General features: G+C 36.7%; 2 protein-coding genes and 1 pseudogene across 2 annotated transcripts; all 3 read left to right on the top strand.

Annotated features, from left to right (window-relative positions):
• Positions 1-1,347: 1,347 nt before the first annotated feature.
• Positions 1,348-7,077, top strand: LOC115033130. Its single transcript, XM_029485174.1, has 3 exons — positions 1,348-3,120; positions 4,851-5,586; positions 6,348-7,077. Exons 1-3 carry the CDS (start codon positions 1,419-1,421, stop codon positions 7,075-7,077), a joined length of 3,168 nt encoding a protein of 1,055 aa, XP_029341034.1. The 5' UTR covers positions 1,348-1,418.
• A 956-nt stretch (positions 7,078-8,033) lies between these two features.
• On the top strand, positions 8,034-8,627 carry LOC103307913. Its single transcript, XM_008180379.1, has one exon. The coding sequence runs from the start codon at positions 8,034-8,036 to the stop codon at positions 8,625-8,627; it is 594 nt and encodes a 197-aa protein (XP_008178601.1).
• Positions 8,628-9,515: 888 nt separating this feature from the next.
• On the top strand, positions 9,516-10,360 carry LOC103307914 (annotated as a pseudogene).
• Positions 10,361-23,752: the final 13,392 nt, after the last annotated feature.

Genomic DNA, 23,752 nt, shown 5'->3' with positions numbered 1-23,752 from the left:
CCTTAATATTTTGACCTCCTGTTTCTGTATTAACACTTTTTATAAATGTTTCCATAATATTTTTTACTTCATATTAATTTTTAATAAAATATACCGTTCTGTAACGCGAGTAGTCATCTCTAAATAGTAAAAAATATTTTGACATACCGATAGAGTTCCTCTGCATCGGTCCACATAAATCTGCATGTATTAAATCACCAACGTTAAAATATTCCGTCTCACTTTTACTGAACGATTGACGGTGTTGCTTCCCGATTATGCAGTCACTGCACACAAATTGATCGTCCTCGGCTGAATAATCAATATTATGTTTTGCCAAACAATTCCTCACGTATTGAATATTCTGGTGAGCTAAACGCTTGTGCCATACTTCTAATCGTTTTTCTACTGCAATGTTCGTGTTGGGTACACAATCGGCAATTCAAAATTGCGCGGTCGTATGCGATAGGCATATGTCGCAATGTTGTCACCCTGCTCCGCCGCCGCCGAAAATTGTGCGAGTGAACTTTGTACCTCAGAAGAAGGGGACGGTACCATCGCGGTCAAGCCGACGGCCGCGAGCACCAGTGTTGCCATGTTAGCTGATTTAAGGCCAAATCTAGCCTTTTTTGATCTGATCTAGCTGATGAATTATTTGATCTAGCTCCTGGCCTTTTTCCTAGCTATTTATCATTTTTAACTAGCTTATTTCTGGCTTTTTTTTTTTATACTTTTTACTAGATTTTATTTACTATATTATTATACTACTACGTCTACAACTATTATAGTATAATATCCTAACCCGTGTGTTAAAAACTGGTTGTGATTCGAACAATAAAAATAAGTACCTGGATCTATTGTATCCATTGTAGGTGAACAAATAACAGTAATGCCATTAACACAGTCCACAGATCATGTAAGGTCCTAGTAGACTCGCTTAAATGGACTTGTTTTATTTTATCTGTGCCATTAAGATAAAGAGTATAAGACTAGAGAATATGTAGTATTCTAACGCTATTAAATATGTTACCATATTATAGTATAGAACTCTAGTACTATAGTAGGTACATGTAAAATATAAGAATATAAAAATATAAATAATTGTTGGAAAACTGGTATTTTATATTTTCCTAATAAATTTGCAAGAAAAATTATTTCTTGAATTGCAGTTTAGTACTCAACAAATCATTGAGTTATCATTTGAGTATTATATCCAAATTGTTTGAGATTAACAAATTACAAATATTACAAATATTAAAAATTACAAATATTACAAGATTGAAGAAAATTATTTTATTTTGTTACTGATTTTTGTATATAAATAATTATATTTTGTTTTATATATAAAATACAACTTAAAATATTTCACGTAAGTGGCATGACATGTTCACACATTAGTGTACATTCTTATTAGAAATTTATTTAATTTTCTTTTTAGTATGGGAAAACCGCAATATTCTCAAAAATTTCGACAAGCCTGGCTACAAGACAAATTATTTAAAGAGTGGCTTCAAGAATACGTAAAAGATTCAACAAAAGCATTTTGTAAAACTTGTTGTGTAACTATCCGAGCAAAGCGATGTGATTTGGTGAATCACGGAGAAAGCCAAAAACATAAATCGTCAGTAGGAGCCATCAATATTCATCAACAAAACAGTATTAAATTTAAACCAATAAGCTTAGAAACAAATCGATCCGAAGCTGCCTTATCGCTTTTTGTGAGTAATCATTGTGCAATATTACCAATTGATCATCTCGGTGAATTGTGCAATACACACTATCCTCATAATAACATAAGAATTCATAGAACCAAATGTTCTAGAATTATTATTAATGTCTTAGCACCCTATTTTATGTCTAATTTGAAAGAAGACATTGGTGATATGTACAGTTTGCTGATCGATGAGTCTACCGATATTGCTGTTCTTAAATATCTTGGAATAGCCATTATGTATTTAAGTAAAAGTCAAAACAAAATAATTACTACTTTTTTATCTCTTGAAGAACTCGTCGAATGTAATGCAATGTCAATTGTAACAGCTATAAAAACTTGTTTAAAAAAATTTGATTTGGATATTAAAAATATGGTTGGGTTAGGTTCTGATAATGCAAGCGTGATGGTTGGCATTAATAACGGTGTCTTTAAAATGTTAAAGGAAGACAATCCTAATTTGATTTTAATTAGATGTGTTTGTCACTCATTACAATTGGCAACTTCCCAAGCTTGTGCTCATACTATCCCAAGACATTTGGATTTTTTGATATCTGAAACATATAATTGGTTTTCTAAGTCAACACTACGACAACACTCATATAAAGAAATTTTCAAAACTATTAATGATGGACATGACCCACTCAAAATAGTTCAGTCCTCAAATACTCGTTGGTTGTCAGTCGAAACCGCAGTAGTTCGCATCGTTGATCAATGGCACAAACTCAAGACTCATTTCGGTATCTCTAGACAAAAAGATAGATGTTATACAGCTGAAATGTTGTATTCAATATACACTGATGATAAAAATCTAGCATATTTGCTATTCTTGAGACCATTGCTGGGGGAAATTCAGAGAGTAAATAAACTATTTGAATCAGAATATGTTGAATTTCAGCAAAGACTACCCGATAATATAAGCATGTTGGAAAAAATTGAAATACTATCTCCAAGTAATACATTGAAACAAATAAAAGATAATATAAGTCCAATATGTGAGTTTTTTGGATTTCAAAATAAAGAAATTGAAAAAATTGATCTACAGTGGCGAAACATTAATTTATTAAACTGGAAGAATACTAATTCAGCTGTAGAGTTTTGGAGTGAAGTGTATTCATTTCAAGACTCTGCAAGTCATAATCCATTTAAAGAATTAGCCAACTTGGCACTTACTGTATTATGTATACCTTGGTCCAATGCAGCTTGCGAACGAGTGTTCAGCCAAATGAATTTGATAATAACAAAGTTGAGGAACAAAATGAAATCCCCAATGCTAATAAGTTTACTTCATATAAGATCTGGGTTGAAGAGGAATAAAAAGTGTTGTCACTATTTTGTATTACCAGATACCGTTATCAAAAAAATTGGTACAAATGATGTATATAATGTTGAAACTGAGTTAAATGACAATGATGATGATAATATTATAAGTTTTGCAGACTTTCAAATTTAATTAAAAATATTATATTATTATAAATTATAAGCTTTCAAAATAATTTTTTTTTTTTTCATTATATTATTACATTATTACATATTTTTGTTTTGTTTATTTATTTAAATAATTTTTTGCTAATATATATTCTACCAAACTTCAAAACTTTATTATTAATATTATTTATCATGGTTTTTACTTATCAATTATCATGAAATCTTGAATTTTGTTATTTAGCCGAATTCTGGCCTTTTTTTATTGTACTGTTGGCTTTTTTCCAAAATAATATCTGGCAACACTGGCCAGCACCCACCGCTATACACTTTGTCGTTTCCGAACCGTCTAGGCAAGTGCCCGTATATGTCGCGATCCGGTGCGCCGCCGCCGTTAAGACGTCATTTTTTGTTGTGTGTTCCGTGCACTTGAGCCTCGCTGCTTTTTAACTCGTCGCGAACGCCAGTTTTCGCGTTACGAGTATCGGCCCGTGTGCCAAACCACGGTTCATTGGGTTACCTACCTACCGTCTCCCGTTCGATTTTCCGTAGTGCGAAATCGAGCCGTGCGCCCGCTCGTTTTACATACGAAGTGCGATTTTGCCGTGTTCCCACGTGTTCACCCGCCTGACCGTTCATCCGCCGGTTCCTTCGACTGTGTGTGCCGCATTTACGCCGCGTCGCCACCGAGGTATTGGTGTGATTCGAACATCGTTATTTTGTCACCCGCCCGACGATCGCCGTGCGATTTGAGTTCCGCTCGCCCACGCATCCACGTGTTTTCCCGTCCGCCCGCCTTACATTGTGCGAACGGGTCAGCCGTGACGTGTTCTAGTTTTGTCGTTTGTGCCGCGTTATTTTGGTTTCGTTCCAACGCCTCCACGCCATCGTCGACCGATTCGCCGTTTTCGACGGAAGTACCCCTTTCGCATACCACTCAGACGCGAGCAGCAGCATCATTGTCGTTTTGGGACAACCGCTCCGTCACCACGTTATCACCTGCTATCAACGTCAGCATATCAGGTCGTACACACGCGTATTATTTTTGTATCACTTATTGTCATAGGTCTCCAACGTGCATTGTTGCACTATTAGTCTAATTGAATTATTATTCGTCGTCGTCATCTTCGACGTGCGTTGTGTATTATTATATTATTTTTCGCCGATCGGCTTGTGATCGCGCACTATTTATTACCACTAACATTAGTCTATAAGATTTTCGTACTGCAGAATATCGAAATAAATTGTTTATATATTTTAGACCGCAAACAACTGTTTCATATTTGAAGTACCGCATTAGGTTAGATACCTCACATCATCATCATAATAAATATAATTCCCTATTTGCAATCAGCTCCTATCTCATATTTTTAAATACAGTCCACTTTTCTTCCCTCCCACAGGGCTATCGACTAAGGTAGGTAAGTATCGTCACACAAGACGGGTTGCGTGTTGGCCGCCGTCCGTGCGCGCACTCACACACACACACACTCGTAACCGGCTTTGCATGTGCAGCCGTCGTTCGCACATTGTTTGGTCCTTCGGGCCGGATCATCATTTGTGTGCGCTACTTCGTAACAATCCGTCTTCAATATTTTGTCGTTTTCATAATATCACATTTCTGTCGTCATGCCGCCAAAAGTCCAGGAGAGTCCGGAAATCGTTTTGACGCGAGCGCGCGCTAAACGAGACGACATACTGAATTCCATTAAAGGCATTCACGCCACTGCATTAGAGGCACGCTCCGATGTCAGTCGAGTACCGTCGTTAATTATTCATGCCGATGATTTGAATATGCTCGTCGAACAATTTCAAAGTCAGCGAGATGTTATTATTAACGCGTTAATTGACCTCAACCGTATCGCCGAGTTCGAACAGGTTGATCGTCCGTTGGTTACGTCAATGGAATCAATACGTCTCGAAATTAAAACTATCGTCGCGAGTGCCGTTCACGCGAGTGCCGCTTCCGTGAATATTTCTGAAATTAAATCGTCATGCACCGCTGCCGCGTCTCAACATTTTATCCCGCTACCAAAAATCGAGTTACCGCACTTCGACGGTGATTTACTAGAGTGGCGTTCTTATCGCGATATATTTGTGTCCCTCGTACACGATAACGCTCTCATCGGCGACGCGCAACGTTTTCATTTTTTATTAGCTAGTCTAAAGGTAGATGCGTTAGCCGTTGTGAAATCAATACCGCTGTCTGCGGATAATTACGCTCTCGCGTGGGAAGCATTGTCCGATTTTTTTGACAACAAGCGTCTTTTAGCTTCCGCGCATTTAGACAAACTTTTCGCTTTCAAGCCAATCGCACATGAGTCGTTACCAGCTCTGTCATCATTCGTAAATACATTTAAAAAAAATGTGTCTTTAATTAAGTCCCTCGGGGTCAATGACCTCGCCAGTTTTCTGCTGTTTCACATGGGAGCTCGGCATGGACCCAGCTACGATGCAGTTATTCGAATCAAGTACGTCTCCATCGAATATTTCGACGTTCGACGAGTTATTACAATTTGTACAACAACGGTGCCGAGTATTAGAAAATATTAAGAAGCCTAGTAAACCTGACATTATTGTAAAACCGCACGAAAAGTATAATGCGCGTAATAAAGTCGCGCCGAAAAAATCAGTTTTTTCCGCCACCACGTCTACATAAGTCAAGTCAAAATCGCGAGGTTGTTTGTTATGCGATAAGGTTGACCACCGTGTTTACCATTGTCCAAAGTTCAACGATATGAGAAGCGCCGCGAATTTGTAGCGGCACGAAGATTATGTTTTTCATGTATGAGTCCGTCTCATATGCTCAACGCGTGTTCATCAACAGGGGGCTGTCGCTCCTGCAGCAGTAAGCCTCATCACTCCTTGCTACATCTTGATAACGATCAGTCATCGGCCGCGAGCAAAGCTATTCTGAGTACCAGTTCAGGTCCCTCCGCCGACAAGCCCAGCTCATTTTCGGGTGCAGCGTGCACCAACTCCACGGTTGTCCTCGGTACGGCCATAGTACACATCAAAGACGCCTGGGACCAAACACATTCAGTTCGAGTGCTACTCGACAGTGGTTCTCAAATTTCGGCCATGACAAGTGATTGCTTCGCTTGGTTAGGCCTGTCTAAACGTCGTTTTAAAACCGATATCGTCGGTCTCGCGCAAAGTCCCGTGAATCACGTACAAGGCGTAACCAGTTGTCAATTTTCGTCGCATTTTGAACCTCATTTGTTCCCGTCAGTCGATTTAGTAATTCTTACGCAAATCACCACCGCCATGCCGCTACGCGGTTACCAGCGAGCATACGTTCTAAGTACCAACACCTCTGTCTCGCCGACAACAATTTCGATATCCCGTCGCGCGTCGACGTCCTATTCGGCGCCGACATATTACCAAGTCTTGTTCGCGCACATGCCGGCGTCGAGCATCATCTCGGCCTTCCATCGGCCTTGGACACTCAACTCGGTTGGATAGTTTTTGAATCATTCACTACACCGAACTCGTCATCCTTATCCGCGTTGACCACTGCCGTAAGTCCGCCGTCGATTGGGGATTTATTACAGAAGTTTTGGCTGGTCGAAGAATCCGCCGTACCATCGTCGCCCACCACAGAGGACCAATGGTGTGAAGAATATTTCAAGACGTCTACTTCACGTGATACGACAGGTCGATTTTGTGTCGCCCTACCATTTCGACATTTATTCACCAACTCAGATCAACATCAAGATGCCACGCCGCGTCACGGTCTCGGTGACTCGTGGTCCATAGCGCTAAAACGATTTAATAATTTAGAAAAACGGTTGACCAAGGATTCCGTTTTATACGCGGCCTACCGAAAGTTTATGTCAACGTATCAATCGTTAGGACACATGGTACCAGCTCCGGCACCGGGCACATATTTTATTCCGCATCACGCCGTACTCAAGGCCGACGGTGACGTGTCCAAAATACGCGTCGTGTTCGACGCCTAGTCCGCTTCGTTGTCCGGTCGCTCTCTCAACGACGTCTTGTGCACCGGACCGAAACTACAAGTTGACTTACGCGATATACTACTTCGTTGCCACATGCATAGGTACATTTTATCCGCCGACATCGTCAAAATGTATCGACAAATTTTAATTCGTCCGGAAGATCGGACATTTCAACACATATTTTGGCGCGACTCGCCCAACGACGAACTCGTCAGCTGGAATTACGTATCAACGAACGACAACCCCGCGGACCCCGCCTCTCGTGGACTCTTACCGAAGTCAATGTTGTCCTCGTCTATTTATTGGAACGGTCCTGAGTTCCTACGACTTCCCGAAGACCAATGGCCACAATCGAAATTTATTCCGCTCGCCCCTGACCAGCTGCCCGAAAACCGGCCGAATGTCATCACGACGTTGACCATCAATGTCCCACCGTCATCTTTAGATTTTATTGACCGATTTTCGTCGCTCGACAAAATGTTGCGAGTGTTGTCGTACGTCTCTCGTTACTTGTCTTATCGTTTACGACGACAGCCAATCCGTGTCGGCCCTATCACGTTCACCGAGCGACAAACGTCGCTATCGATCATCGTACAGCGTACGCAACAACATTATTTTGCCGAGTTGATCAAAATGTTAAAAAATCAATCCATGATTTCGCCGCCGTCTTTGGCGCAACTAGCGCCCTACGTCAACGAGAAGCGTGTCATACGAGTCGGAGGCCGTCTGCGCTTCTCCAGTGCCGGTCATGACGCGAAGCACCCGATGTTACTGCCGCGATCCTCGCACCTCACCGAATTGATCATCCGCCATTACCATTTGTCATTTTTGCACGGCGGATCAAGGCTGATACTATCAATGTTGAACCAAAAATATTGGATATTGTCAGGTCGCGCGGCAGTTCGACGTGCCATCTTTTCGTGCGTTCCGTGCACACGACATAAGGCTGACCATTGATGGCTGACGTACCATCCTACCGAGTTCAACCTCACCGTCCGTTCTCACACGTCGGTATGGACTACGGAGGGCCGTTCCTCGTTAAGGGACACCGTCGTCAAAATGCACTTTCGTGCAAGGTCTACCTCGCCTTATTTATTTGGATGTCCGTCAAGGCGGTCCACCTCGAAATCGTGTCCGATCTCAGCACTGACGCCTTCCTCGCGGCTTTGGACCGGTTCGTCGCCCGCCGTGGGATTCCGTCCAACCTCTACTCGGACTGTGGCACAAATTACGTCGGCGCCGCCCGCCAATTAAAATCGTTATTTCGCGACGCCAAGGCCCAAGACCGTCTCTCGTCGCACCTCAACTGCACATGGCACTTCAACCCGCCTGCCGCGCCGCATTTCGGTAGCATTTGGGAAGCCGGCATCAAGAGCGTCAAATTTCACCTCAAACACGTCATCGGTCAGCAGGTGTTGACGTACGAAGAATTCTATACGTTGACCACTCGCATCGAGGGCATTCTGAATTCCCGACCGATTACACCGAGTTCATCCGACCCGCACGACCTAAATGCGTTGACGCCGGGACAACGTTTGTTATGTATATAAAAAGGTTCAACGTTTACATGAAAATTACTATTAATTTATGTGATTGTAGTTTAATTACTGTTTAAAACATATTATCTCAATAAGTAATTATGCGATAGTTAAAAACTAAGTTGTTATGTAAAATAATCAGCATTGTGAAAACGTTGATAAATATATTTAGATAAACAGGATAATAAGTGCGCGCCATTATATTTAGACGTAGTGCAAATGTGTAATAAGCGTGAAATGAATACAATGACGGCTGCTGCATTTACGAGGGACGTTCGACAATCAACATTCGGTGAAACACTGAAACGCGCTCCCGTATGAAATTCATCGGACCGGTTGTGCCAGAATTGTGAATAATATGTGCCGATCGCGCGCGGTACGGGGCGTGGCTAAACACGTGCTTGCGCCGCGCGAAAACACCGCGCATTCTCTCGAACGTTATACGGTTTCGTTTGTCCGGGTAGCGTCCTCTTAATACAAAATATAATATAGTAAATCTATATTTATTAAAACAAAATACCACACATTTACTGATCGCGGATTAACTAATAATATAGCTAGTATATTATAGCTAATAATATATCACCAATACGTAATGTGCGACGCGATGGCCCACGGGTTTCCAGGTATTGTCGTGTAGATATAAAAAGTTCCTAGAAGTTTCTTGATGTCATCGTCGGTATTTAATAATCATTAGCGTTATTGACTATTGTCGCCGTTACGATAACGCTAATGATCATTAAATACCGATGATATAATATATTGCGTCCAATTTACGATGCAAGCCTTAACTCAGGCTTTAGTATACGATTTGGTGTCGAACCGTGCCGACCGCGTTTTGATTTTGTTTTTATTTTTTGTGCACGTATAAAATATCTACATATTTCTGAAGTGAAAACTATGTCGGAAGCAAAAAAGAAAAAAAGACAATACAGTGCGGAATATATAAAATACGGATTTATTCAAAGTCGGACAAATCCATCATCGCCAATGTGCCTCATATGTCAAAAAACATTATCAAATGAAGCAATGAAACCTTCTCGATTACTCGATCATTTTAATAAAATGCATTCGGATATGAAAGACAAAGATGTGACTTACTTTCAAAATATGGAAAAAAGTACGTAGCTCAACCTACTTTATCAACGCTTTTTTCTGCGGCTTCTAAGCAAGACAATGATGGGCTTCGTGAGTCGTACAGTATATCACTATTAATTGCTAAAACAGGCAAAGCACATACCATTGGGGAAGACTTAATTTTACCAGCAATAAAAGAAGTAATAACAACTGTGCTCCATAAACCAGCGGCAGATATTATCCGAAAAATTCCTTTGAGCAATAGTTCTGTACAAAGACGAATTGATGAGATGGCTGGAAATATTAAAGAATCATTGTGCAATCATTTGAAGACTTGTCAATTTTGAATTCAGTTGGATTATTCCACTTTACCAACTAATGAAGCATTATTGTTATCATACGTGAGGTTTATAAAAAATGAGAAAATATGTCAAGAACTATTATTTGCGAGAAATTTAGAGACAAATACAAAAGGAGAAACCATATTTAATACACTGGAAAAGTTTTGTGATGAAAAGCAAATCACTCTGAAAAATATTATGTCAATTGCTACTGATGGTGCCCCAGCTATGACAGGGCGACACAAAGGCTTCATAGCGTATTTACACTGTATACGTACAAGGGTCCAGAGAGACGACACCTTATCAATTCACCTTGGTAAAGACTAAAGAGTAAAGACGTGATAGAAGCAGATGATAATATCAAACATTTCAAACTGTCAAGCGTCAACACTGTCAACGCTGTCGAATCAAAATCGAATCAAAAATGAATAATGAATCGATTCACATAAAATATGGGACATGGGACAACATCCGTCGTCCAACGATTCGATTCGATATTCATAAAATGAATTGATTCACATAAAAGATCGGATCAACGATTCGATTCGATTTTCACAAAAATGAATCGATTCACATACCGTGTGTTCCGAAATTCATCTGATTGGTCAGCCGCTGGATTTGACTGTTCCTAATTTCAGCAGTTGACTAATCCGTTTGAGGGGAGGTAATCAAGCCGATTTATTTATCAGCAATCTGCTATTTTACAGATGGACTGACAATTAACCAGATTGATTTGATAACAGTTGTTCCCGCCTAAATTAGTGTTTCTTAAATCTTGATATCAGTAATCAGGGTCCAAATTTTCTTTGGTCTTTTCTTGGTCTCCATTGATAGACAGACAGACCAATTTATTTCCATACGTCCGTACACGTACGTAAAACGTTTAATATTATAGTCTTTTTACGTTTTATACTTACCTTAATATTCCACTAAACTTTGTGATTCCGTGGATATGGATATCGATAAAGAAATAAGGTTTACCATTGAAGAATGTGTGTACGTAAAATATTTTGATATAGGTACATTGTGTACATTGTTTGATTATAGTAAGTATTATAGTATTATATTAAGTAATTTATATTATCTCACTTCTACCAATTTACTGAGTATTGAATAAAAACTTGTAATTATTTATTTTGTAAAAAAAAGTACCTTTTTTTTCTGTTTGAACCGATGACGCCGCGGGAACTGCTTTCGCACTCTTCCGCGGCGCTAAAATAAAGTACCTACATCTACCAATAATTATTCAACATTTAAATGATGGATCTTCTCAAAAGCCAATGGCTATAAAAGATGAGGCAGATTCGGAATTAAGGATAGTAAACTATACTAAGATTTTTATGAATTGAATATGATGTAATAAATCAACTTGTATAATAAAATAAGTTATTAAGTTATTTTTATTGTTCTCATACATATAAAAGTTTTTTTTAAATATTAAGCTTAACACTACTATTATGTATTTTTGGGGCATTGTTGCTCCAAAAACACTACTATTATGTATTTTTGGGGCATTATTGCTCCAAAATATTAAGATGTGTTTCTTAACATTCATAGTTTCACGCTTACTTTTTATTAGGTATAGATGAAGACTTATTGTGTTCAAATATTAAAATGGTGTTGTCAGAGTATTTCATTAAAAGAACATTTCCCGACAAATTTAATCTTCATAAAACCTGTAAAAATGTTTTTATTAAATTACCATTAAAAAAAAAGTATAAGTAATTGAGATCAATAATTCTAATTTGTTTGTTTGTAAATACCTTGAAGCAAGCATATTTCTTTTATCTATTCCGTTTTTTTGATTAAGCGCTATAGGTACAGTAAATTCTTGGTTTGTTTCTGTCTCTTCGATTAAATGATCTAGATTGTATCTGTATCGATTTCCATTAGGTCATTGTTTTTCAAAACTAGATTATGTAGTATACAAGCGCCTGTGACTGTCAAGCTCATTAATTGATTTGGCTTCTAATGACCTGAAATAATAAAACATTTTAATATGAAGGAATGGAACAAATATTACTACTTAAAGAAACTATAACTAATTACTTAAGTCTACGAAAACGTCCTAGTAATAAGCCAAAAGCTTGCTCAATTACTACACGAGTTGAACTTAATCTCTTATTGAAAATTGTCTCTTTTTCTGATAGAATATGAACAGCTTTATAGGGAACAATGAGACTTTCAAGTAAGGGGAATGCCGAATCACCAAGTATATGAACATCTTTAGTTACTATTTCTTGTGGATTATTTAATAGAATGTCTCCCAATTAAGAGTTTTTGAAGACTCTAGCATCATGAGAGCTTCCAGGCCAACCAGAAAATATGTATGTAAATTCTAAGTTAGCATTGCATACAGCCTAAAAAAAATATTAAAAATCAATTAAAAAAGTATAACTGCATAAACATGTTATATATTGTATAATTTACCAATAGAACAATTGACTGAAACATCTTGCGGTTAGTATATTCACTTCTTTTGTATTTTGGAGAGTGTATACGAATATGACAACCGTCAATACAGCCTATTGTATTAGGCATATAATTAAGTCTTAAATTTTTAAATTTTTGTACAGTAACTAAAAAAAAAAATATAATTCTTTTTAAACAATTTTAATGATTAAAAGAAATCACACATTACTTGTTTCAGAGATTCCTTTTGGCCATATAATAAAATCATCAAGGAGGATTGAAAGAGATTGTAAATACTTATGTATTGTTCGACAAGCATGACCTCTATTCAAACCAAAACAATCACCAATTTGCCTTAAAAACATAATTAAAAGAAACATAGTAAAAATATCAATAAAAAAGTTTTTTTTAAATTATCGAAATGTCTCTGTATTACTTAAATACCAAATGGTCATTAAGGTTGCTTTTTTGAAGTCAACTACAGGTCTTCCAACATTACTATGTCGAATATAATAAGGTTTCATCTTGCACATCAAAACCTAGGAGATAGGTATATTGAAAATAATAGTTTTACTGATTATTATAATTTATTTACAAACCTCAACTGAATTCCTGGTGAGCCTAAAATGGCATTTAAAGTCTAAGTCATCATAATATAAACTTATGACCAACATAAAATTTGTTATACGGACTTTAGAACTTTTTAATAAACTATTAAAAAGAAGATATTTCTTTTTATCTAACGAATTGTTTATATCTTCCAAATAGTTTAATCCGAAGAATAAAATGCATTTGGATAAATTACTTTCCATATTAAATGAAAATTAAATTGAAAAATTGAAAAGAAAATTATAAATTTGTGTTTTGTATTTTTATAAAACCACATAAAAATTAAAAAAGTGATAGTATTAAATTATTGATAGATTTATCAAATTTGATTGAAGGCTGGTAAATATGTCCGGTGGTTGGTATTGGTTACGGGTATCAACCAATATGTTCCAGCGCAATAACAAAAAAGTGTTCCTAAATTATTATCAATCCACTGAACAATCTAGTTGATGAATTTAGGAACACACGGATAAAATATCGGACAATAAAGATCGATTCAAAAAATCGATTAATCGCATGAAAAAGATCAATCTTTTGAAAGATCGATTCGAATCGCCCATCAGTACGGCTCACAAGTCATCTGTGCTCAGCGGGGAGAAATGTGTTTGATCGGTGGCTGGCGGCCTATACTTGTGTGGTTCGTTGCCTTCAGATCCCGGTCTAAATGATAAGTGGTATTTCTTCGTTTTAGGCTTTTCAAGTGTTGGTTTGAAGTATTTGAATATTACAATATTGTAGTTTGAAAGACGCTGAATCGGAATATATGAACGCCGAGGTTCTAGCTGCGTGGGTTCACTGAGAAAACGCGATTTTCCGGTGGGTGGCGCGCGTTCGGAGACACGGGTGGCGCACAGCGCTATCTGTAATTCGTTCTGGCGCGGCGGTTGTATTCAGTCGGACGGTCGGCCGTCGACAGTTCTGTGACGCGTGAGCGCGCAGCGTCGGTCTTCTTTGACCGGTTCCCACACAGCATTTGTCAACCACAACGGTCAACGATTGTATCAATGTTTAACATTGATTGGAATTTAAATATTTAAAATTAAAACTTTATCCAACTTTGAATAGTTATTTAGTTTGTTATGTTATAGTTGAAATATTGAATATGAAATAATTAACATGTGAAAACAAATTATTTAACCCTTTCGGTACTAGCGGGACGTTCGAGTCCCGGACACTTTAATCGGTAATAGAAAATAAATGCCTTTATATATTGATATGTTCTGGCCTGGCGGGACATCAGAGGCCCGTCTAATACATGTTGAAAAAAAAAAGTGAAATATACTTATTCTTAGACTTATTATTTTACATTATAGCTGGGCAAACCTAACCGTACTCTTATCTGCTAGTAATGGTATCTTTGTATATATATTTCGCGTATACAATCTATTTACGGACGATGCTAATCGTTGATTTATTTTTCAATACTTCTTAGCAACGAAATTAAATATATTTGGTCGTCATATTATCAGTATTTACGAAAATAATTAAGATTTATGAACCGGGACTCAAATGTGCCGTCAGTCCGTACGTAATGTATGTATGTCGTATACGCTGTCGTGCGCTCTTGCTGTCGCGGTTCATAATATCAGTGTGTAATCGTCTCGTATTCGGTGTTTTTTTTTTTTTATTTCGCAAGTTTATGTTATTATGACTAATTAATTTGTGTGTAAATTTATTTTTTTAAATCAAAATGAGTGCTAAAAGAGTATCGGATCTTGAGGAATGGCTAGCAATGGATATACCCGACGGTGAAGATTCTGAAGATGAATATAATGTGGATGACATCTTGGCTAACGAAGAAGCTCAAAATGAGGTAGAAAAACTTGATAAATATTTTTTACGTAATGAACAGCTTTCTGAGTAACTGAACTAGTTAACAATGACGACTTTATTATTTTTGATTTTCCTGAAAGCAATAATCAAAATCAATGTACTTCGTCAGATTCGTCTATAATAGATACTAGAACTTTGAGGTCCCAAACTTCTCAAACGCCTATTGTTGTAAATGTACCGGTTGATGGAGGTGTTATTCCTGAAAATATAGAACCTAATATCGAAATAAATCGACAGTGGAAAAAAAAAGATGAAATTACTGCTGATCTGCCCCAATATGACGTACAACAATTATTATATAATGAAAATATGTTTTCTGGTTGCAAAACTGCAACTGATGTTTTTCTAAAATTTATTCGCCCTATTGTCGACAATATAATTTTCCAAAGTAATCTTTACTATGGAATGTGTATGTTAATACACATTTAAAATTGTATGAGTTTTAACTATTTAACTTTATTTAACTTACCAGGATTAATAATTATTAAACATTGAAAATCAAAATTGATTTATAATTAAATTAAATTGATAAAACAATATTTCACTTACCTATATTATATAGGTATAAATTAACGTGATAACATAATCTGCTGCTCTTTATTAGTTACTATTATTTTTTTTTTGTCCTTGTGTGACAGCTTTTTGATTGACAATTTTTAACGTCTATAGTTTAGTACTCACTACTTGTTTATTGTGCGTCGTTGCAGCCAACAATTTGCTGTATTCAAGATTTAATTCATAGTTTTGTCGTTTTGTCAAAAATTGCGTAAGTGAGTATTATCACTCGTTTATTCTTATCATTTCACTTGCCGCCGTTACTCAGTTCAATCAGTCCCAGCGCCCTAGCGTTTTTTTCTCTCTGGTGACTTTAACGCTGGGTATCTTGATCCGCAGGCTGCCTTCTACCTTGAGTTGCAGTTGTGTTTATTTAGTGGTATTTTCCAAATTCAAGGCGTAGTTTTGTTTCGCATAATTTACGGTTGTCTTTGTTCAATCTCTTGAACCATATCTGTCTTCCATCTACAATGAGTGGCAACCAAGATCATTTATCTTCTAATGGCAGACATAGATACAATTCTTTATTCCTACCATCTGACCCTTTGTTGAAGTATTTTCAATTTCTTATTTTTAACAGCAAGTCCATGTGATAATTGTTGGATACCACTTTTTAGGAAAATGCGGTTTGGTGTATCAGAATCAGCTAGAACACTTGATGCCTGATAGTTTGCTTTGTACTTTTTCTAAAAAAAAAAATTAATACATTTTTTACTTAGATACCTACCTAACGGCTAATCTATATATTACAACAAAAATAGAATTATTAATTGATACCTTAACTGCTGGACGGTTTACATTAAATTCATTAGATGTTAAAGGAGTTGGTAAAGGACTTTGTGTTTCTACCTTATCATACTCGACATTGCTTGTTAATACTTTGTCTACTATCCCGTCTGTGGTTTCGACCCGACTATCTCTGTCGGTCACCACCATCACCTCACCACACCACGCGGCTCAATACAAGTTCGCGTCAACTTAAAACAAATATATAAATAGTTATACATAAATAATATCAGAACTTTAAGCATTTTGTTTTCAAACTAGGTATTTACTTCAACTGAAGGTGAATAAGATTTCAGAGATGCAGAAGTACAAGTATCAAAGGTGTCATTTAGTTTTTCTATACCTTCTAATGAAGTATCACTAGCCAATACCTAATATTATTAAAAAATATATATATAAATATCATAAAAAAATATGTGTAATATGTTTGATTTTCAACATCATTACTAATTAGGTACCTAAACGAATGATGAAGGGCAACTTGAATCAGCAGAAAAGCAATGTTTTATAATTTCTGGGTAATCTGTTTTTGCCTACAATTTATTATAACAAAAAAATGTATCATACTTAACTTGAAACAATAGTCAGTTATGAAACAATTATTAAATACTTCAAACTTTTTGAACTAAGATTGTTTGCCACTAAAAAATCATTCCATTTTCCCATCAACTCAGGATTAGATAGAAGAAATCTGGAAAAAGATCATAGAAATACATAAAATCTTTTTATAAAATAACAATGCAATTTTTTTTCTTTTATAATAAAAAAATGTAATATTTAAACCATCTCATACTTGTGAAAGGAGATATCCTGAAACTTGCTCTTAGGATTTTTTGATCTGCCACACAAAAAACAACTTGGCATTTCAACTCAAAGGATTTCAAAACAGTTGAAAATGTTAATACCTAACTAATAAACAATAATGATTTGAGTTGTTCTCACTTGAATCTAGAGAAATCAAAAAAGACGACAACACAAGTTCACAGGACACAGTCGGTGACACACAATAATGTAATTATTACATTATGTAAATATGATAAATTGATAACTAGAGAACGGATTTATTTTTAAAACCATTAAAATATGGTGTTAATAAGTTGTTCAAAATAGGCACTAGGCAGCATATTCTTTTAAAACACAAGGTATATGACGTATTAGGTATGTACCTACTTAAAAATTCAAGCAATTATTATAATAATCCAGCTGATGAGCGATGGCCATAGTCACCGCGGGCTTAAGCTCAATAAAAAAAAAACATGATTAAAATATTCTGTAAAAAAAAAAAAATAATAATAATTTTTATTTTAAATATTCAATGTATAATGTATTAACTATTAGGTAGGTAGTTCGTTTTTATAGACACATTTATTTTTATTTTGTATAGATAGCTATCTCAGTATCTGTATAAATATTTTGTATGATTCTTAATTGGTGTTAATAATTTTAAATTTCCATTGTATATGAAGTAAAGAGTAAATGTTATTCAATGACATGGAGCCGTTTGAAAGTGGAATGTCACAGCCTTGAAGAAAAACAATGTATAGAACATTTCGAAAAAAGTGTAACCAAAGGTGTAGACGGAAGGTTCATTTTACAGCTGCCCTTTAAAGAAAATCCAAATAAATTAGGTAATTCGAAGGCAGTCGCATTAAAACTATTTATGTCTACTGAAAACAGATTACGTATTAACCCGAAATTAAAGGAAATCTATGTACATTTCATAAATGAATACGTAAAATTAGGTCATATGGAACAAGTTCGGGACAACGACGAAAACGATAAATCTGTTTATTATATACCACATCATGCAGTATTACGCGATAACAGCTTAACAACAAAACTACTGGTTGTATTTGACGTGTCGTGTACAACGGATACCGGGAAGAGCCTTGAATTGACGGGCCGCCATGATCTAATTAACATCATAACTCGTTTTCGCACACACAAATACGCAATGTCCGCTGATATCGAAAAAATGTATCGGCAAATTTGGATCGCCGAAAAGGACCGCGATTTTCAACGCGTGTTGTGGAGGGCGAACCCAGAGGACGAAGTGAAGGAATACCAACTTAACACGGTAACGTACGGAACAAGTCCAGCGTCCTATTTAGCTACAGCGTGTCTGAAAAAATTGGCCGTGTTGTCAAATAAGTATGTAGCCGGCCAAAAATATAAAAATTTTCCATCGAGTTTTATACAAATAACTATGTATGTGTGTTTGTTACAACCTATAGATAAGTTAATTACTATATTATCGATAGTAATAATCATATCTCTTGCCATGAGTTAGATTAAATCATTTAAACTGCTTATATTCTACGGAAAGAAGTGGTTGCGCACGTAATATAAAAAAAAATTTTTTGGCGTTTCGTTTAATTGAAATAAATTACTATTGGATGTACTGAATTTTCAACGCTTGGTTTTTCGTAATAATAATTGTGCGTTTATTTTCATACGTAGTTAGTTTTGTACATATATTTTATGACGTTAGTTTGTACAATCTTTCTTTTAAAATGCAATTATACTCTTGCGAGTTTACAGCGAAAATATTTTATATTGGGGTTACATAGAATAGGGGGGAAGATGAGGTTTAGTATGAAACTCACGGTTTGCTTTCGGGTTTTCGTGTTGGCGGGCTCGGCTCTTCTGGCGGCGTGCATACACAATCAAACTGGCGTATTCAGAGGTCGTTGTGTAGACTTGAATCGCTTCTCGTAGTGGTCTTTTGGGTGAAATGGTGGAAATTCAAGACCTGGGTACAGCTCCTTGGACACGGAATGACAATGGTACAGTCGACGGCAGCTCTGGGCTCGGGCGTGCACAATTGGGATAGTGCGCGGATAGTTGGACGGTGGCAGCTTTGGCTCAGCGTTCTCAACGATATACTGGTAGCAGACACTTATTTGGACGGCGGCAGCTTTGGCTCGGCGTTCTCAAAAAGGCGGCAGACCGGTGTACATCGGCACGAGAATTGGACGGCGGTACAGTGGACGGACGATGGCAGCGGCGGCTCGGCGTTCTCGACCTGACGGCGATGGCGTAGGGAATGCCGGGAAAGACTATGTGATCAACGTCCGTTCTTGACGATATTGGATATCGTCCGGCTCGTTGAGTCTTTTTTGGGCGGGTTTGCTGTTAATAGAGTTGTCAGATGTGCATCCGTTCTTGGCGATATTGAATATCATCCGGCTTGCCCTTCTGTTCCTCTCAGCGGGAGTACTGTGTCTGTATCGGCGCTCAGCAGCCTGTATTTATGTGTAAGTTTCTTTTTCGTGTTTTCAGCTTTTTAGTTGCACGTTGGATATCGCCGGTGGTAGTAATTCAATAGTTGGGAATCTCCTGATTCAGAATTTATCTTCAGCGGTCTTATATTCTGTTTGGTTCTTTATGAAAACTCATATTTTCCGGCGGGCGGCACGCGTTCATAGAACTGCCGTGCCGACCAGCGCTATCTGTGGCGGCGGTAGGTAGTTGCGCGTGGAGTAAACACTTGTTTTTGCGCGGCGGCGCTCGCGGTGTATTGATGGTAATGAGGGAAACTAGAGTGCGCCACTTAATTGGGCACTCTGTTTTTTCTCATTACATGTATTACAATCAAAATTGAAGATACTTCGGCTATTATTCAAGGTAATTTTTCATCTGTTATTTGTTTTTTAAATATAAACGTTTATTATCAAATTATGTATTACTAAAAATATGCTAATTTTTAATTTCAAAAGGGTGGTAAACATTTTTGGGAGTTCTTGGAGATCCAATTTTTTTTTTCTTAAAGCTAAATGCATTAGTATTTAAATACGCTATTGATTATTTGCCCCGATTTGCCCGAAATTGAAATATTCGTTTTATTCTGTTTAGATATAAGTAATGATGACGATGCGAAAACCGTAAAAAATCGTTGTTCGAATTTCTCATAAATGGAGGATTTATGTTGCATACAAGTTCTTGTGAGACACGAAATGCATTAATTATTTATTTAAGAGATAAGCTAGGTAATAAATGTAATTTGAAAATGGAAGAATTTGAAAAACGTGTGAAAGGAAAAATAGAAGGATTTTGTAGTACTTTGTATAGAAAATGGAAGGAATCCAATCGCTGTACTGAAAGATTCGTAGCTAAAAATGAAAACTGGTTTAAAATTATGTTTTACTATTGGTGATTTAAATAATATACAAGTGGACCAAGTGAAAGGCCACGAAAACTTTTTAAGGATTTAAGTGAACGGTCTAAACGTAGGTGTGTGGAAAACGTAAAAGCAACGACTTCATCAGAAGAATTAATTTATGCAACAAAATCTGTACTGTATACTGAGGGAAAATGCGCAGCAGCTGATCTATTGAATCAATCAACTTCCACATCTACTGGGAGCGCTTTAAAAATTAAGAAAACCTACTTAAACGCACAGAAATCGCGAATTACAATTACTCCATATACTGGAGATGAAGCTCTAGCATATATAATTGATAGTCGTATTACAAAAATGCATATCAACAAACTCGAATAGGTGCAAAACAAAGAGGTGCTAATATATATCCAAGTTATAAACGAATAATTGAATCCAAACAACGTTGTTATCCAGAAGGTATAAATGTGAATGAAATTAGTGCGTCAATACCTTTGCAACAGTTATTGGATCATACTACTAGGCGTTTATGTGAAATACTTGATTTTTATCAGTATAATAATACTTTTAAAAATTCTGAAAACTGTGAAGTAGAGTTTATATTTAAATGGGGTTGTGATGGTTAGGTTAGGCTCTGGTCACAGTGAATATTAACAAGCGTTTTCTGGAAACGAAATTGAAATGAAATCAAATGTTTTTAATGATACAAGCGTGTTCATGTTTTGTTTAGTCCCTTTAAAATTGATATTACACACAAATTTAAATGAAAAAAATATTTTATGGTTGAATCCAAAACCTTCATCGACCAGTTACTGTCGTCCGATCAAATTTTTTTTCGAAAAAGAAACAACAAATAATATTTTAAAATATGTAAAAGACGTTGAAAATGAAATTTCCAATTTAAAACAATTAGAAATTAAGATTAATGACGATTTGGTAAATGTTCGGTATACTATGATACTTAGTATGGTGGATGGCAATGTCATTAATGCGTTAATAAATACTTCAAGTGCGTCATGTTTTATTTGTAAATGCAATCCCACAAATATGAATAAATTAAACCATATGCACGTATTTAAAATTAACGAAGATAATTTAAAATATGGGTTGTGGTCTTTACACTTGGGGATAAAATTTTTAGAATGGATTTTGCATATCAGTTACAGATTGAATTCTGCAGAAACTACTAAACGGTTGAGTGAAGAACAAAAAATATTAGTTTCGCAGAGAAAAGACGTGATCCAAAAGAGATTTTGGAATGAAATGGGGTTAAAAGTAGATAAGGTAACTCAAGGATCGGGGACTTCTAATACTGGTAATGTGGCCAGACGGTTTTTTAATAACCCCGAAAAAGTAGCCGATATTACTGGTGTAAATTTAGAATTAATTAACCGAATAAGTACGATTTTATCTGTAATTTCTAGTGGTTATGAAATTGATACTGAAAAATTTGATAACTATGCTAAAATGACAGCACAACTCTATGTAGAGCTATATGATTGGTACAGAATGCCACCATCAGTACATAAGGTATTAATTCACAGAGCTCTTGTAATAAAATATTCTTTGTTGCCAATCGGGTTTCTTTCGGAAGAAGCTCAAGAAAGTAGAAATAAAGACTATAAAAGATACGGCGACACCACACAAGAAAATCCTCACGAATAAATACCAATTTAGACTTGTTGAATTTTCTTCTTATTTCTTCCGATCCTCTAATTACATCAAAGAGAACTTTAACTAAAATTTCTAAGACTTAACTTTCAACAGATGCATTGAATTTAATAGATTTTTCTAAAGAAAAAAACCAGGAAGGTGATTCAGAAACCGATTCCGGAACAGATTCAGAATAAAATAACAACATATTGGAAAATAAACATAAACATAAAATAATTATGTATATTAAGTTATAAGTAAAACTAATTTGTATATTTTGTATTTTGTGCTATTATATATACTATTATATTAAAATGTAATATTTTGTGACTTTATAGACATGCAACATATACATTTTTTTTTCTTATAATTGCATACACTTTATAATTCATAATATAATTAGAGTATAATATATTTAAATGGTATAATAAAGGTAAAATAAATAATTTCCAATTCAATATTATGTTTAATTTTCTTATTATAGGTACTTAACCAAATGTCAGGAACTTCTATATCCATATTTTATGAATAAATTATTTTGGCCGCCTAGAATGGCGATCGAGACCACTGTGCGACGATATGAGACCATTGTTCCCGGACGCCAGCTCCGCTGTCACAACATATTTCTATATGGACGATTATCTGGGCGGCGCACAAACGATTGACGGCGATAACAAACACGTCAGGATTTAATTTACGGAAGTGGGTATCGAACGATAAACTACTATTAACCGGAATTCCTAATGACGACGATGACCCACTGCGGGTGCTAAATTTAAATGGTAGCGCTGTAAAAACTCTAGGCATGATCTGGAATCTGAGTAACGACACATATACAGATAAGTTCGATAAGGTAAACAATGACAAGGTCATTACAAAACGTACGGTACTATCTGCGATCGCAACGCTATTTGATCCATTGTCATTAATCGGCACAGTCGTAGTAAAAGCGAAGATTTTCATGCAACAATTATAGACAAATGAAATCGGCTGGGACGAAAAACTACCGCCACCATTATATGTCGAATGGAACACGTACTATGAAGAGTTACCTGAAATAGAACAAATACGGATACCGCGGTGCGTAATGGGAGTTAGTAATGCGCTCCATATTGTAACGGGATAAAATGGAGTGCCCATTTAGGTGACGCACTCTCGTTGCCCGTTACTACCCCTCCTCACCAAACGAGCTCCGCGCGCTATAATGTTAACGCAACCGGCAAAGCACCGGCAAACGCACAGCCACAACTGCATACCGCCAACACAGATCGCGCTCCACACCGCTCGTGATTTCCAGACGCCCGCCGCCCTCCGGGAAATCACCCCTTACACTTAAACCCCTGAACATAAAACCAAAATCCGATGTGATTCTAAATCTGTGAAGTCCGAGTCATCATCTCATGCGGAAAAAAGGGTTTTAAGTTTATCCGAACTAAGCCAAATAATGAAAACTGTTCTTCGTTGCATACTTATGATCCCAAGGCCAGGACTAGCATAAGTATAGGCCGGATGGCCCAGAGCATCATCTTCGTCCCCTTCGCTGAGTGCGGCGTGTAGGTAAGCCGGCTGGTACTTAGTGACAAGTAGACACGGAAACCTCCGCCAAACGATCCACAGCGCCTTGCCTAGTCTGCGTAAGCCGGGCCGGTACTCAGAGATCGGTAGACACGGAAACGCTACAGACTACCCCACCAACCAACCACGCTTGTCGTGTTGGCCACCCTGACCCTTTCTTCGTTGCGTCGAGCATC

Source organism: Acyrthosiphon pisum, chromosome X, assembly GCF_005508785.2.
Source record: "Acyrthosiphon pisum isolate AL4f chromosome X, pea_aphid_22Mar2018_4r6ur, whole genome shotgun sequence".
Classification (NCBI taxonomy): domain Eukaryota; kingdom Metazoa; phylum Arthropoda; class Insecta; order Hemiptera; family Aphididae; genus Acyrthosiphon; species Acyrthosiphon pisum.
Note: the sequence above shows the minus strand (reverse complement) of the source record. Positions and strands in the feature narration are given on the sequence as shown.

Coding starts and splice junctions, on each gene's coding strand:
- LOC103307913 (XM_008180379.1), top strand. CDS start 8,034: ATGGCTGACGTACCATCCTACCGAGTTCAACCTCACCGTCCGTTCTCA.
- LOC115033130 (XM_029485174.1), top strand. CDS start 1,419: ATGGGAAAACCGCAATATTCTCAAAAATTTCGACAAGCCTGGCTACAA. Junction 3,121..4,850: donor TGATGATGATAATATTATAA/GTTTTGCAGACT, acceptor CCACTGCATTAG/AGGCACGCTCCGATGTCAGT. Junction 5,587..6,347: donor GATGCAGTTATTCGAATCAA/GTACGTCTCCAT, acceptor TGTTCCCGTCAG/TCGATTTAGTAATTCTTACG.